Source organism: Bos indicus x Bos taurus, chromosome 8 (assembly GCF_003369695.1).
Source record: "Bos indicus x Bos taurus breed Angus x Brahman F1 hybrid chromosome 8, Bos_hybrid_MaternalHap_v2.0, whole genome shotgun sequence".
Lineage (NCBI taxonomy): Eukaryota > Metazoa > Chordata > Mammalia > Artiodactyla > Bovidae > Bos > Bos indicus x Bos taurus.
The window spans coordinates 44,310,991-44,328,352 of NC_040083.1; the positions used below are offsets into that span (position 1 = coordinate 44,310,991).

General features: G+C 40.6%; 1 protein-coding gene across 1 annotated transcript in view; it reads left to right on the forward strand.

Moving 5' to 3' along the window:
- PGM5 (phosphoglucomutase 5) overlaps positions 1-17,362 on the forward strand; it is a 213,353-nt gene that overhangs the window by 110,590 nt on the left and 85,401 nt on the right. The window contains exon 7 of the mRNA XM_027549415.1: positions 11,027-11,142. Coding sequence (XP_027405216.1) covers positions 11,027-11,142 — 116 coding nt within the window. The remainder of the gene's footprint in view (positions 1-11,026; positions 11,143-17,362) is intronic.

Below are 17,362 nucleotides of genomic sequence, written 5' to 3' on the forward strand. Positions count from 1 at the left end.
TTTGAAAAACTTTTGTGGTCATCTTATTATGACAGCCTCATGTTTTATACTTACTTTACTTAGAAGTATGAGTTGCTATAGAGCTTCCCTGGTGCCTCAGTGGTAAGGAATCTGCCTGCCAATGCTGGAGATGAAATCCCATGGAGCCTGGAGAACTACAGTCCACGGGGTCGCAAGAGTCAGGCACCACTTAGTGACTCTCAACAGCAACAACAGTGAGTTGCTCCATCCAAAAGATGAGTTGAAGAGTGGACTTTGAGATTTGCTATTGGAGAACAAGGCTTAGCTGAACTCTGGCTAATTTTTACTTATGAGCTGAGAAGGCTGCCTTAGATAGGCTTTTAACCTGCAAACTCACTTAAGCCTTGTACCTCAGAGCAGTTCTAGCCAGCGGTACCAGATATCAAAGAAGGGATCCGGGAGTGGACTCATCAATGTGGAAAGACTGAAGGACGGACTCGCTGGTAGTTTTGTTACATGTCTACTAGACCTTAGCCCACCATATCCAGATGCTATTAAACTCCATCTCCAGTGATTTGTTTCTTGGGATGATGTAAACATTACTAATTCAAACATGTACTTAGTCATGAGTACTACAGAGGGATTTTTCTTCTAAATAAATGTTTCATTGAAGCATAATGTATATTTTACATGCATGAGGCACAAATGATGCATAGCTCAAGCACTTTCCATAAAGAATATGCACCCATGTAATTACCATTGTAGATTAAGAAACAGAACCCATTCCTGAAGCTCTCTTGATCCCCATTCCAATTACTGCCTTCCACTCCTCCCAAGAGATAACCTCTATCCTGACTTTGTCACCAATGACTAGCTTTTCTGATTATTTTTTTCCTAACTGTAGAAAAGTGAAAGTGAAGTCGCTCAGTCATGTCCGACTTTTTGTGACCCCATGGACTGTAGCCTACCAGGCTCCTACGTCCATGGGATTTTCCAGGCAAGAGTACTGGAGCGGGGTGCCATTGCCTTCTCCAGGAGATCTTCCCAACCCAGGGACTGAACCCAGGTCTCCCACATTGTAGGCAGACGCTTTACCATCTGAGCCACCAGAGAAGTCAGGGAAGTTTCTAACTGTAAGATCAGATCAGATCAGTCGCTCAGTCATGTCCGACTCTTTGCGACCCCATGAATCGCAGCACGCCAGGTCTCCCTGTCCATCACCAACTCCCGGAGTTCACTCAAACTCACGTCCATTGAGTCGGTGATGCCATCCAGCCATCTCATCCTCTGTTGTCCCCTTCTCCTCCTGCCCCCAATCCCTCCCAGCATCAGACTCTTTTCCAATGAGTCAACTCTTTGCATGAGGTGGCCAAAGTACTGGAGTTTCAGCTTTAGCATCATTCCTTCCAAAGAAATCCCATGACTGATCTCCTTCAGAATGGACTGGTTGGATCTCCTTGCAGTCCAAGGGACTCTCAAGAGTCTTCTCCAACACCACAGTTCAAAAGCATCAATTCTTCAGTGCTCAGCCTTCTTCACAGTCCAACTCTCACATCCATACATGACCACAGGAAAAACCATAGCCTTGACTAGACAAACCTTTGTTGGCAAAGTAATGTCTCTGCTTTTGAATATGCTATCTAGGTTGGTCATAACTTTCCTTCCAAGGAGTAAGCGGCTTTTAATTTCATGGCTGCAGTCACCATCTGCAGTGATCTTGGAGCCCAGAAAAATAGTGTGACACTGTTTCCACTGTTTTCCCATCTATTTCCCATGAAGTGATGGGACCGGATGCCATGATCTTCGTTTTCTGAATGTTGAGCTTTAAGCCAACTTTTTCACTCTCCACTTCCACTTTCATCAAGAGGCTTTTTAGTTCCTCTTCACTTTCTGCCGTAAGGGTGGTGTCATCTGCATATCTGAGGTTATTGATATTTCTCCCAACAATCTTGATTCCAGCTTGTGTTTCTTCCAGTCCAGTGTTTCTCATGATGTACTCTGAATATAAGTTAAATAAACAGGGTGACAATATACAGCCTTGATATACTCCTTTTCCTATTTGAAACCAGTCTGTTGTTCCATGTCCGGTTCTAACTGTTGCTTCCTGACCTGCATACAGATTTCTCAAGAGGCGGATCAGGTGGTGTGGTATTCCCATCTCTTGAAGAATTTTCCACAGTTTATTGTGATCCACACAGTCAAAGGCTTTGGCATAGTCAGTAAAGCAGAAATAGATGTTTTTCTGGAACTCTCTTGCTTTTTCCATGATCCAGCGGATGTTCGAAATTTGGTCTCTGGTTCCTCTGCCTTTTCTAAAACCAGCTTGAACATCAGGAAGTTCACGGTTCACATATTGCTGAAGCCTGGCTTGGAGAATTTTGAGCATAACTTTACTAGCGTGTGAGATGAATGCAATTGTGCGGTAGTTTGAGCATTCTTTGGCATTGCCTTTCTTTGGAATTGGAATGAAAACTAACCTTTTCCAGTCCTGTGGCCATTGCTGAGTTTTCCAAATTTGCTGGCATATTGAGTGCAGCACTTTCACAGCATCATCTTTCAGGATTTGGAATAGCTCCACTGGAATTCTGTCACGTCCACTAGCTTTGTTCATAGTGATGCTTTCTAAGGCCCACTTGACTTCACATTCCAGGATGTCTGGCTCTAGGTCAGTGATCACACCATCGTGATTATCTGGGTCGTGAAGATCTTTTTTGTACAGTTCTTCTGTGTATTCTTGCCATCTCTTCTTAATATCTTCTGCTTCTGTTAGGTCCATACCATTTCTGTCCTTTATCCAGCCCATCTTTGCATGAAATGTCCCTTTGGTATCTCTGATTTTCTTGAAGAGATCTCTAGTCTTTCCCATTCTGTTGTTTTCCTCTATTTCTTTGCATTGATCGCTGAGGAAGGCTTCCTTATCTCTTCTTGCTATTCTTTGGAACTCTGCATTCAGATGTTTATATCTTTCCTTTTCTCCTTTGCTTTTTGCTTCTCTTCTTTTCTCAGCTATTTGTAAGGCCTCCCCAGACAGCCATTTTGCTTTTTTGCATTTCTTTTTCATGGGAATGGTCTTGATCCCTGTCTCCTGTACAATGTCACGAACCTCATTCCATAGTTCATCAGATACTCTATCTATCAGATCTAGGCCCTTAAATCTATTTCTCACTTCCACTGTATAATCATAAGGGGTTTGATTTAGGTCATACCTGAATGATCTAGTTGTTTTCCCTACTTTCTTCAATTTAAGTCTGAATTTGGCAATAAGGAGTTCATGGTCTGAGCCACAGTCAGCTCCTGGTCTTGTTTTTGCTGACTGTATAGAGCTTCTCCATCTTGGCTGCAAAGAATATAATCAATCTGATTTCGGTGTTGACCATCTGGTGATGTCCACGTATAGAGTCTTCTCTTGTGTTGTTGGAAGAGGGTGTTTGTTATGACCAGTGCATTTTCTTGGCAAAACTCTATTAGTCTTTGCCCTGCTTCGTTCCATATTCCAAGGCCAAATTTGCCTGTTACTCCAGGTGTTTCTTGACTTCCTACTTTTGCATTCCAGTCCCCTATAATGAAAAGGACATCTTTTTTGGGTGTTAGTTCTAAAAGGTCTTGTAGGTCTTCATAGAACTGTTCAACTTCAGCTTCTTCAGCATTACTGGTATATTGAGGTATAATTGACAGATAAAACTACAGCATGATGATTTGATAACTCATACACCTTGTGATGTAGAAGGAAATGGCAATCTACTCCAGTATTCTTGCCTAGAGAATTCCATGGACAGAGGAGCCTGGCAGGCTACAGTCCATAGAGTTGTAAAGAGTCAGACACAACTGAGCGACAAACATACATTGTGAACTGCTTATCACAATCAAGTTAATTAACTCACTCATCACCTCACATAGTTCCTCTTCTTTTTTTGTGAGAATTCTACTTTCAGCAAATTTCACGTATACAGTACATATTAATAACTATAGTTACCAAGCTGTACATTAGCTTTTCAAAGCTTATTTATCTTATAAATGGAAATTTGTACCCTTTGACCAATATCTCCCCATTTCCCTACCCACCCCCCTAGTCCCTAGCAACCATCAATTTACTCTTCATTTCAGTGAGTTCAGCTTTATTTTTTTAGACTCCACATTTGAGTGATACTGTGTGTAAGTGAAAAAGTTGGCTTAAAGCTCAACATTCAGAAAACGAAGATCATGGCATCCAGTCCCATCACTTCATGGGAAATAGATGGAGAAACAGTGGAAACAGTGTCAGACTTTATTTTGGGGGGCTCCAAAATCAGTGCAGATGATGACTTCAGCCATGAAATTAAAAGCCGCTTACTCCTTGGAAGGAAAGTTATGACCAACCTAGATAGCATATTCAAAAGCAGAGACATTACTTTGCCAACAAAGGTCTGTCTAGTCAAGGCTATGGTTTTTCCTGTGGTCATGTATGGATGTGAGAGTTGGACTGTGAAGAAAGCTGAGCGCTGAAGAATTGATGCTTTTGAACTGTGGTGTTGGAGAAGACTCTTGAGAGTCCCTTGGACTGCAAGGAGATCCAACCAGTCCATTCTGAAGGAGATTAGTCATGGGATTTCTTTGGAAGGAATGATGCTAAAGCTGAAACTCCAGTACTTTGGCCACCTCATGCGAAGAGTTGACTCATTGGAAAAGAGTCTGATGCTGGGAGGGATTGGGGGCAGGAGGAGAAGGGGACGACAGAGGATGAGATGGCTGGATGGCATCACCGACTCAATGGACGTGAGTTTGAGTGAACTCCGGGAGTTGGTGATGGACAGGGAGGCCTGGCGTGCTGCGATTCATGGGGTCGCAAAGAGTCGAACATGATTGAGCAACTGAACTGAACTGTGCACTATTTGTTTTAACAATAACAATTCTTTTAACAATACACATCTTCACCAGCTCTTGGCAATAACACTTTCCCCAGCATCTTTTCATGTGCTAATCTGTCACTTGAATATCCTGTTATGTAAAGTGCCTTTTCAAGATTTTTGCCCCTCTTTTAAAGGTTATCTGCTATTTTCATTGACTCATAAGAGTTTTTATATGCAAACTACATATAAGTCTTTTGTTGGACATATGTGATGCAGATGGGCTTCCCAGGTGGTGCTAGTGGTAAAAGAACCCACCTGCCAATGCAGGGGATTAAAGGCATGAGGGTTCAGTCCTGGGTTGGGAAGATCCCCTGGAGAGGAAGGCATGGCAACCTACCATGGCTGCCATTTCCTTCTCCAGAAGATCTTCCCAATCCAGGGATTGAACCCAGGTCTCCCACATTGTAGGCAGACACTTTACCGTCTGAGCCACCAGGGAAGGCAGGGAAGTTTCTAACTATATTGAGGTATAATTGACAGATAAAACTATAATATATTTAAAGTGTACAGCATGATGATTTGATAACTGATAACAAATTGTGTTGGAGAAGGAAATGGTAACCTACTCCAGTATCCTTGCCTAGAGAATCCCGTGGACAGAGGAGCCTGGCAGGCTACAGTCCATAGGGTCGCAAAGAGTCAGACGTGACTGAAGTGGCAGCATGTACGCACAATGCAGGTATCTTGTAATCTATGTAGATGGACGCTTTTTAAAAAGGGGCTGAGAGTTCAGTGTGTAGAAAATAGGACCAAGAAGTCTGCTAAGCTCTTTAGAAAGTGGATGTTTGAAGATAAATCAGAAAAAGAGGGACCTGGATCTTGTCCTTTTTTAATCTATTGCAACTTTCTTAAAGTAGAATTCCAAGAACAGCTGTTTCTGCTTGATATATTTGCTATAATTAGTCATTGTTTATTTGGCTGTTCTATAGCAAGGTAAGAGAGTCATTAATAACCATTGGCATTCCAGTAAAATATTATTGCACCCAGTGATGTAACACTGTACAATTAGGTTAATAGATATTTTAATACTTACTATGGGCATGCACTGTGCTGGGTGTGGGAGGCACAAAGATGGATATGCTAGCACTTATATATGTAGTGAGCTTTTAGGGATTTTTCAGGGTACTTTTGTATTTGTTATGTTGTTCGAGCACATGAGGGTAAGGTGACTACCGAGACTGGGAAGATAAAATAATGTGTCTTTCTGCCCTTCAAACCTTTGATTCTCATATATTCACTGCAATAATTCTGTTCTAAAGTCTTGACTTTCAAGAAATGCCTTTGTCTTATCCTGATAGCTGTGTACTGCTGCTACGTATGCTGTTTAGTCGCTCAGTCGTGTCTGACTCTTTGTGACCCCATGGACTGTAGCCCTCTAGGCTTCTCTGTCCATGGGATTCTCCAGGCAAGAATACTGGCATGGGTAGCCATTCCCTTCTCCAAAGGATCTTCCCAACCCAGGGACTGAACCCAAGTCTTCTTGCATTGAAGGCAGATTCTTTACTTTCTGAGCCATCAGAGAAGCCCTGTCCTGATAGTCCCACTGATTAATACCTGGAGAAATTCCCTTTACTCAAAATGATTAAGTTATAATCACTTAATTACATCTTAATATAAGGAGCAGAAGATATTAAGAAAAGATGGCAAGAATACACAGAAGAACTGTACAAAAAAGATCTTCACGACCCAGATAATCACGATGGTGTGATCACTGACCTAGAGCCAGACATCCTGGAATGTGAAGTCAAGTGGGCCTTAGAAAGCATCACTACGAACAAAGCTAGTGGAGGTGATAGAATTCCAGTTGAGCTATTCCAATTCCTGAAAGATGATGCTGTAAAAGTGCTGCACTCAATATGCCAGCAAATTTGGAAAACTCAGCAATGGCCACAGGACTGGAAAAGGTCAGTTTTCATTCCAATCCCAAAGAAAGGCAATGCCAAAGAATGCTCAAACTAACGCACAATTGCATTCATCTCACACACTAGTAAAGTTATGCTCAAAATTCTCCAAGCCAGGCTTCAGCAATACGTGAACCGTGAACTTCCAGATGTTCAAGCTGGTTTTAGAAAAGGCAGAGGAATCAGAGACCAAATTTCCAACATCCGCTGGATCATGGAAAAAGCAAGAGAGTTCCAGAAAAACATCTATTTCTGCTTTACTGACTATGCCAAAGCCTTTGACTGTGTGGATCACAATAAACTGTGGAAAATTCTTCAAGAGATGGGAATACCACACCACCTGATCCGCCTCTTGAGAAATCTGTATGCAGGTCAGGAAGCAACAGTTAGAACTGGCCATGGAACAACAGACTGGTTCCAAATAGGAAAAGGAGTACGTCAAGGCTGTATATTGTCACCCTGTTTATTTAACTTATATGCAGAGTATATCATGAGAAATGCTGGACTGGAAGAAACACAAGCTGGAATCAAGATTGTTGGGAGAAATATCACTAACTTCAGATATGCAGATGACACCACCCTTATGGCAGAAAGTGAAGAGGAACTAAAAAGCCTCTTGATGAAAGAGAAAGTGGAGAGTGAAAAAGTTGGCTTAAAGCTCAACATTCAGAAAACGAAGATCATGGCATCCGGTCCCATCACTTCATGGGAAATAGATGGGGAAAACAGTGGAAACAGTGTCAGACTATTTTTCTGGGCTCCAAGATCACTGCAGATGGTGACTGCAGCCATGAAATTAAAGACGCTTACTCCTTGGAAGGAAAGTTATGACCAACCTAGATAGCATATTCAAAAGCAGAGACATTACTTTGCCAACAAAGGTCCATCTAGTCAAGGCTATGGTTTTTCCTGTGGTCATGTATGGATGTGAGAGTTGGACTGTGAAGAAGCTGAGCGCTGAAGAATTGATGCTTTTGAACTGTGGTGTTGGAGAAGACTCTTGAGAGTCCCTTGGACTGCAAGGAGATCCAACCAGTCCATTCTGAAGGAGATCAGCCCTGGGATTTCTTTGGAAGGAATGATGCTAAAGCTGAAACTCCAGTACTTTGGCCACCTCATGCGAAGAGTTGACTCATTGGAAAAGAGTCTGATGCTGGGAGGGATTGGGGGCAGGAGGAGAAGGGGACGACAGAGGATGAGATGGCTGGATGGCATCACTGACTTGATGGATGTGAGTCTGAGTGAACTCCAGGAGTTGGTGATGGACAGGGAGGCCTGGCGTGCTGCGATTCATGGGGTCGCAAAGAGTCGGACATGACTGAGCGATTGATCTGATCTGATCTGATCTGAAAAGGAGCTTTAAATGAGAAAACATCAAGTAGAGATACTTTCCTCCTTGCTATTCAACAATATTCCTTAAATAGTAGATATTAAGTCAACTGAAATCATACAGACTTTATTGAGGGCAAGTCTGACAAGGTACTTTGTTATCCTAGACATTGAAGAGGTATAAAGGTATGTAAGATATAGCTTCTGCTCTCAAAGAACTAACACATTGGTGGTGGTGGTAGTGTCTGTGTGTGGAGGGAAAGTGTTAAGGAGGTAAAAGCATATACAATGACCACGTGAACATAAAGACCCCATACATACCCAGAGAGGAAGCCTAAGGCAGGAACGGCTACTCTGGGTTGATTATGGCAATGAAAAACAAATTGTATTATTATGATAGTAGAGCTGCTGCTATAAAACTAATCCCAAAATGTACAATGGCTCAAACACAGCAAAAGGTTTTTTCTCAGTTATTAAAAGTTAAAAACAAGTGTTCCTGATTGGTGATGAATTCTCTTCCAAATGGTGATTCAGAGATCCAGATTCTTCCAACTTGTAGGCCCACCATCTTTAACATGTGGTTTCTAGGATGGTGGGGCTTGTCCACATTAAACTGGCAGAAGGAGAAGAAACAGGGAGGATGGGAAGTTTTAAAGCCATATCTGAAAAGAGTATGCGTTATCTCCACTAGAGTTCCACTGGCTAGAACTCTACATGGCCACAACGAACCTCATGGGAGGCTAAGAAATGTAGTCCAGCTGTGTGTCCAGGAAAAGATGCATTTATTGACCACTAGCAGTCTTTGCCACAAGATTCATGATGGCGGGACATTTTAGATAGGTTCTGAAGCAGTGAAGTATTCTGAGAGACTGGAAAGGAGGATTAATCCATGTAACATGAAAAGTACGAAGAAGGACTCAGAAATCAACAACAAAAATGCAACAGCATATTTAAAAAATAAGAAATGATTGGGACTTTCCTGTTGATCCAGTGGTTAAGACTCTGTGCTTCCATAGCAGGGGCTCCAGTTTGATCCCTGGTTAGGGAACTAAGATCCCACATGCTGCGTGTTGACCTCCACCCCCGCAAAATAAAAGAAAAAAAGAGTTCAGTTTTTTTAAAGGAGCATGTGGGAGGGGTCATGAGAGAAAGTGTTGGAAAGGCAGATTGAGGCTATTTCCAACCTGAAGCCACATTTTTAGAGGTTTTAAAATCCACAATGAGGAGCCTGTATCTACCATGTGTCTTTGTTTTCCAGTGTTTTTCCTTTTTGCTGTGAGAGCTCACTCCCATTTTTAGGAAAATTTTGGCCCAGATTCACTTTCTTTCTTTTCCTTCTGGTCTTCCCTAGAAAGAGAGGTTTGTTTGTCTCAAGCATGTCATGGTGGGAGGCAAAAAGAGGGGAGCAGACCCTCAGCATGAGCAGCTTCAGTTTTAGCTTTTGTACCAGAGAGTTTCAGAGACTCCACCGGGGCCTCCTGCCAAAAAGAGGCCAGGCTCCTCCATTCAGCCTGGTATCTGCTGAATGCAATGTTTGGGATGGATCCCAAGTTCAGTAGAAGGAGAAGGGAGGGGAATTCCTTTCTGACTTTAGGACACAATCAACTCATGCTTGGGATCCTGGAATTTAATTACCCATATTGTTATCTTAGCTTGTATAACTGCAACTGTGGCTCATAGTTATAAAAAGTATCTAGTCCTTTAAAATCCAACCTCAGACTTTAGCCTAATGACCTCCTAAGAGTGATTAACTGAAAAGGGTGGAGTTGGGGAAATCCTTTCTCCTCCCTTAAGTTCTGCCAACTTGGCTTTGAACCAACAAGAAAGTTTTAACCAGAGAATATATATCTCACACCCTCTAGCCTTTCTCTTACTCTCACCTCTGCCCCAGTTGCATTCTATTTTGTGATCATATACATTCATTTTAGCTAAATTAATTTTGAGCCAGCCTTCACTGTGAACTGCACTTGAAAGCTTCTGTGTGAATGATTTCTTCTTTGTTGAACTTCTGACTGTGAAATTAATGGCTTTGAAAACTTTTTCTCTCCAGTTTGGGGAGGCTTTATTCCACTATTACTACCAGGATGTAAGCATGATTATGTATTTTTCTTGGAACATTTTGAGAATAAGAGAAAATCAACATTTCTAGCAGCTCATAGAAAGAATGTTCCAGTGCTACTGGCTCAGTTGGTAAAGAATCTGCCTGCAATGCAGGAGACCCAGGGTTCGATTCTTGGATCAGGAAGATCCCCTGGAGAAGAAGGCAATGGCAACCCACTCGAGTAATCTTGCCTGGGAAATCCCATGGACAGAGGAGCCTGGTGGTCTACAGTCCATGGGTTTGGAAGAGTCAGACACAATTTAGTGACTAAACCACCAAAGTGTGTGTGTGTGTGTGTGTGTGTGTGTGTGTGTGTGTGTTGGGGGGTAAGCAGTGTACCACAGGGTCTACTATTTTCTAGGAGTTGAATTGCTGGTTCATGGGATGTGTATATATTAATCTTTAGTATGTGCATGCTAAGTCACTTCAGTCATATCCGACTGTACAAGCCTTTGGACTGTAGCCTACCAGGATCTGTCCTTGGGATTCTCCAGGGAAGAATACTGGAGTGGGTTGACATGCCCTCCTCATATTCATCTTTAGTAGATAATGTCAAACAATATTCCAAAGTGTTTGCACCCAAATACCACCTTACTTTAGATTCTCAGATACCCAGTTGGATCTTACCACAAAGGTTAAGGAATATATATAGAAGGGAAACATACATGTGAGAATATGCTATCCATAAACTTTCACCTATGGCTTCACATCTTGAAAACTGTCCATATTGTTCAGGTGTTCTAAAATCTAGTTTATGGCATCAACAAATCTTAAAGACTTGCTTATGTAATGAGAAAAAAAGAAAGGAGAAGTATGGATTGATTGTTGCCTTAAATTCTGTTTTTCAGAGTGGCCAAATCAATGAAGGTCCCTGTGTATGAGACCCCAGCTGGATGGAGATTCTTCTCAAATCTGATGGACTCGGGCCGGTGCTCTCTGTGTGGAGAAGAGAGCTTTGGCACTGGTAGGCTTTATTGGGTTGGTATTACTGGAGCGGGTGGCTGCAGCACTCTGTGACCCCAGTTTGGAAACCTGTGACTCCACTGTGAATCAGAGGCTGGAGAAGGAGTTAGAGGCAAAAAAAAAAAAATTAGAATAAACCTAGTGGGATACATGCTATGACACACTCACATCTTCTGCCCATTTTTCCTTCTTTTAAAAAATTTCCCTTTCTTTCAAAGCTTTCTATTATGGAAATTAAAAAATATATATATGTACATATATCTTATCTTTTGGCTTGCATAGTTCCCAAGAAAAGTGAAAGTTGCTCAGTAATGTCCGACTCTTTGTGACTCCATGGACTGTACAGTCGTTGGAATTCTCCAGGCCAGAATACTGAAGAGGGTAGCCTTTCCTTTCTCCAGGGGATCTTCCCAACCCAGGGACTGAACCCAGGTCTCCCACATTGCAGGCAGATTCTTTACCAGCTGAGCCACAAGGGAAGCCCATAGTTCCCAAGAAGTCAGCTCTAATTACTACTGTTGCTCTGTATTCAAATTTCCCCTACCTCCCATTTCTGTTAACAGTTTAATTATAGTATATCTAGGAACATGTATTTTTTAAATTCTTCTTGGGGTTCTTTGGGATTCTTGGATCTGTTGTTTGTTGTCTTTCATTAATTTTAGAAAATTCTCAGCCATTATCTTTTTTAATATCTCTCTTTCCCTATTCTGTCATCTCCTCTGAGGCTCTAGTTACTCGTATGTTAGATAATTTGTGTCCAACATACGGACAGAGCTTTTACAAGCAGTATTTGGTTTTGTTTACTCTTTTTTCTTTTTGTGTTTCAGTTTAGATAATCTTTAGTGGCATATTACTGATTCTTTACTGAGCTGTGTCCAGTCTTTTGCTGAGCCTAGGGAAGCATTTCTTCATCTCTGATACTGTGTTTTTTATTTCTAGCATTTCTTTTTGACTCTTCTTAAATAATTTTCATCTCTTTGATGCATTTCTTGATCTGTTTATGTCTGCTATTTACCTTTTCCATTAGATTACTGAACATGTTAAACATAATTATAAACTTTCTGACTGATAATTCCAATATCTAGTTCTGGTTCTCTTGATTTCTTTGTCGATAAAGCAATGGTTTACTCATTCTTGATTTTTGTGTATCCTGTAATTTTTCATTTAATGCTGGACTGTATGTCTATAAAGAAAGCAGAGACTAATGTAAGTAATATTTACACAAAGAAAAGGGTGTTACCTTTCTATCGGAGCATCAGTGTGCAAGGTTAAGCTAAATGTAACTAAGTCTTGAGCTATGTTTGAGTTTCATTGTTTCTGTTATAATCTTTAGTGTGTCACAGGCTTCAAATTCTCCCAGGAGTGGGATATTTGTACTGTGTACTGAAAGTGAGGATGGGTTATGAAAGAGATTTTTCAGTGTTTCTGTTTCATTCACAGCTTTCAGCATGTAGGTGATACAAAATAGACCTCTTCTCACCAAGTACTTGACCCTTCTCTAATGGTAGCAGACCTCTGCTTAGTATTGGTATAGAATTCTGGGCCCAGGATTTCCTACCCTCTCTCCAAGGTTTTTTACTTCAATTCTTATTTCAGTAGCTGCAAATCTTTGCCTGGGTCCTAGGCATAAGAAGGTTTGCAGCTCATTCATCCAGGAACTTTAGGCTTTCATTTCCTATGAAAGAAATGTTTGGGGAACGAGAAGGGTTTCATGCTTATCTCTTGGGCAGAAGTTGATTATATCCTGCATACCAGCAGTAACAAGTCTCTCTTTTTCCAGCCTTTCCTGAGTACCCAATGGAACCTACGAGAAAAAACTTGGAAGTGTGCCCCTTGTATCTGGGACTCCAGGCAATTTTAAAATAACATGATAAAAGCTATACTTGGCCCTTACAAATTTTTAAAACTCTTATATGACGTCTTATCATTCACTTGTATGGAAGCATCTTCTTTTTCCTGTCCTCTGCCAGAGATGAGATGGTTTTGTGTCCTATCTTTCCTTGAAGGGGCTTGAGACTCTTTGGAATCCACCTTATTGCTTGTGACATCAAATCTCTAATCAGTTCCCCAAAAGTTGTGATTTTGCAGATTTCCTAATCTTTTCTTATTACTGGAATGGGTGTGGCACCGTCTTGTAGATTTTTACAGTCAGGATACAAACGACTTTACATTGTAACTGGTTAATCTCTCTTGAGTTCAGTTCAGTCGCTTAAGTGTCCGACTCTTTGCCACCCCATGAATCGCAGCACGCCAGGCCTCCCTGTCCATCACCAACTCCCGGAGTTCACTCAAACTCGTGTCCATCAAGTCAGTGATGCCATCCAGCCATCTCATCCTCTGTCGTCCCCTTCTCCTCCTGCCCCCAATCCCTCCCAGCATCAGAGGCTTTTCCAATGAGTCAACTCTTCACATGAGGTGGCCAAAGTATTGGAGTTTCAGCTTTAGCATCAGTCCTTCCAATGAACACCCAGGACTGATCTCCTTTAGGATGGACTGGTTGGATCTCCTTACAGTCCAAGGGACTCTCAAGAGTCTTCTCCAACACCACAGTTCAAAAGCATCAGTTCTTTGGCACTCAGCCTTCTTCACAGTCCAACTCTTACATCCATACATGACCATTGGAAAAACCATAGCCTGGACTAGACAGACCTTTGTTGGCAAAGTAATGTCTCTGCTTTTGAATATGCTATCTAAGTTGGTCACAATTTTCCTTCCAAGGAGTAAGCATCTTTTAATTTCATGGCTGCAGTCACCATCTGCAGTAACCTAGGAGCCCAAAAAAATAAAGTCTGAGACTGCTTCCACTGTTTCCCCATCTACTTCCCATGAAGTGATAGGACCAGATGCCATGATCTTCGTTTTCTGAATGTTGAGCTTTAAACCAAGCTTTTCACTCTGCTCTTTCACTTTCATCGAGAGGCTTTTTAGTTCCTCTTCACTTTCTGCCAAAAGGGTGGTGTCATCTGCATATCTGAGGTTATTGATATTTCTCCCGGCAGTCTTGATTCCAGCTTGTGCTTCTTCCAGCCCAGCATTTCTCATGATGTACTCTGCATATAAGCTAAATAAGCAGGGTGACAGTATACAGCCTTGACGTACTCCTTTTCCTATTTGGAACCAGTCTGTTGTTCCATGGCCAGTTCTAACTGTTGCTTCCTGACCTGCATATAGGTTTCTCAAGAGGCAGGTTAGTCCCATCTCTTTCAGAATTTTCCACAGTTTATTGTGATCCACACAGTCAAAGGCTTTGGCATAGTCAATAAAACAGAAATAGATGTTTTTCTGAAACTCTCGCTTTTTCGATGATCCAGCGGATGTTGGAAATTTGGTCTCTGATTCCTCTGCCTTTTCTAAAACCAGCTTGAACATCTGGAAGTTCACGGTTCACGTATTGCTGAAGCCTGGCTTGGAGAATTTTGAGCATGACTTTACTAGCGTGTGAGATGAGTGCAATTGTGTGGTAGTTTGAGCATTCTTTGGCATTGCCTTTCTTTGGGATTGGAATGAAAACTGACCTTTTCCAATCCTGTGGCCATTGCTGAGTTTTCCAAATTTGCTGGCATATTGAGTGTAGCACTTTTACAGCATCATCTTTCAGGATTTGGAATAGCTCCACTGGAATTCCATCACCTCCACTAGCTTTGTTTGTAGTGATGCTTTCTAAGGCCCACTTGACTTCACATTCCAGAATGTCTGGCTCTAGGTGAGTGATCACACCATCATGATTATCTGGGTCCTGAAAATCTCTTTTGTACAGTTCTTCTGTGTATTCTTGCCACCTCTTCTTAATATCTTCTACTTCTGTTAGGTCCATACCATTTCTGTCCTTTATCGAGCCCATCTTTGCATGAAATGTTCCCTTGATATCTCTAATTTTCTTGAAGATATTTCTAGTCTTTCCCATTCTGTTGTTTTCCTCTATTTCTTTGCATTGATCACTGAGGAAGGCTTTCTTATCTCTTCTTGCTATTCTTTGGAACTCTGCATTCAGATGTTTATATCGTTCCTTTTCTCCTTTGCTTTTTGCGTCTCTTCTTTTCACAGCTATTTGTAAGGCCTCCCCAGACAGCCATTTTGCTTTTTTGCATTTCTTTTTCATGGGGATGGTCTTGATCACTGCCTCCTGTACAATGTCATGAACCTCCGTTCATAGTTCATCAGGCACTCTATCTATCAGATCTAGTCCCTTAAATCTATTTCTCACTTCCACTGTATAATCATAAGGGATTTGATAATATCTCTCTTAAGTCTCTTTTAATCTGCATTTATCTCCTCTATATTTTCTCTTTCTAATTTATCCATTGAAGAAACTGAGTTATATGTCCTATAGAGATGTTAATAGCTTTGATTTTAATGTTCCTTTCTAATTTGTTTAGTGTTACATAAAGAGAAACTATTAATTTTTTTTTCTGGTTTGCAGCCATGATAACAGATTCTGTTATTGACTATGGTATTTTCTTTTGTAACACTTCTACATTTTTGGCATTCATTTTATATATACAGTCTTATAATTTACAATTGAAAGATTTTTCATGTGTTTTCTACTATTTAGACCTTCTATTTTATAGTCTTATATTATTCCATTATCTACAATATTAAAAATAATATTAAAAAGCAATTGTGATAGCTCATGATTTTAATGGAAATTAATTCAATATTTTACCATCTGTTTTGATGATTGCTTTTTACCCCCTCCATTCTCATATTACTTAATAAATGGCCGCTGGAAGATGCCCTTTCAGAATCAAGTAATATATTAGTGTTTTTTCTCCTTTATTATGTGAATGTAATTTTTACCAAAATTAGTTAGATTCTGACAGCATTAATGGTACAAAAGGGTTGGCAGGAAAAGGAGAAAAGGGTTCCAGGAAAAGGGTCTCCTGGAAAAGGAGAGACTGTATTAAGCTCTGTCAATGATTATGTTTGATATCAGAATATGTGGCTGGCAAGTCTGGTTAGGACAGTTAAAACTGTTACATTTTTTTCTCTGCTGATCCTTTGAAAAATAGGTGTTCTGTATGTCTAAACCAGTGACTGTGACTCAAAAAACTCAGGAATTGTACACTGTATATAACAATTCTGCCTAAAATTGTTCTGCCCAAATAACACAAATCTAGCAACTGGGATAGAACTGGTAAGTCCAGATTATCTCCTTTCTCTCTCTGTTTGTCTTTATAAACATTTACCAAGTGCTTACAATATACCATAAATTTGTAGTCTTTAAAATTAAAGAATAAAATGTTGTATGTATAAATCCATATTATACCCTTAATAACAAATATTTGCTGACTTCAGTGTAATAAACATTTATTCTGTACTTACAGAGTACAAGGCACTATATTGGATGATATATAGAATACAAAATGTTTAAGTTCATACCTTTAAGAAACTCAAGATCTTTAGGATACATAGAAAGATGCACAGATAACTTTTCTACAAAACAGAAAATTTGAAGTTCCACAATAGAGGAATAGAAAAAGTACTGTGGCAGATAGGAAAAGGAGAAAGTAGTTTGGAACTGGAGGCTCAAAGCAGACTTCTTGGAAGAGATGGGAGCTGGATAGTTCCTAGAGAATGGGAAGGATTTGCACATTTAGAGATGACAGGACAGAGGCGGAGCCTTGTTAGATGGAGACAGCAATGTCAAGAAAGTAATAGAAGTGGGAGATGAGAGGACATGTGTTGTAAGTAGCTAGCTGTTTAGTTTATCTAGAGAAGTGTTTTCCAAATATGAATCAAGGCTAAATTGGGATCATGAGATTGGTACAGTCATGAACAACTTTTTAAGACAATATAATAGACTAGAAACTATCAGATGCCTTGCATTTAGTAAAGGTAAATGTTATTTTGGGAAATTTTACATACAAATATACACACAGGTATCTGTGTGTGTAGTAGGTCTTACTGTAAAATATATTTATTGTGGGTCATGGCCAAAAACTGAAAAAGACTGGTCTATACCAGGGATTGGGAAACTTTTTCTGTAAAGGGCCAGGTAGTAAATATTTGAGACTTTGTGAACTGAGAGGCTATGTAAGATCTCTTCCAGAGTTACTCGACTGAATGACCGTAGCACAAAAGCAGCCATAGACAATACATACATGAGTATGGTTGTGTGCCAATAAAAATTTACTTAAAAATAGGCCTAAGTCCAAATTTGGCCTGTGGGCTGAAGTTTACTAACCTCTGACATACAGGGTAGGATTGAGAAGGGAGTATCA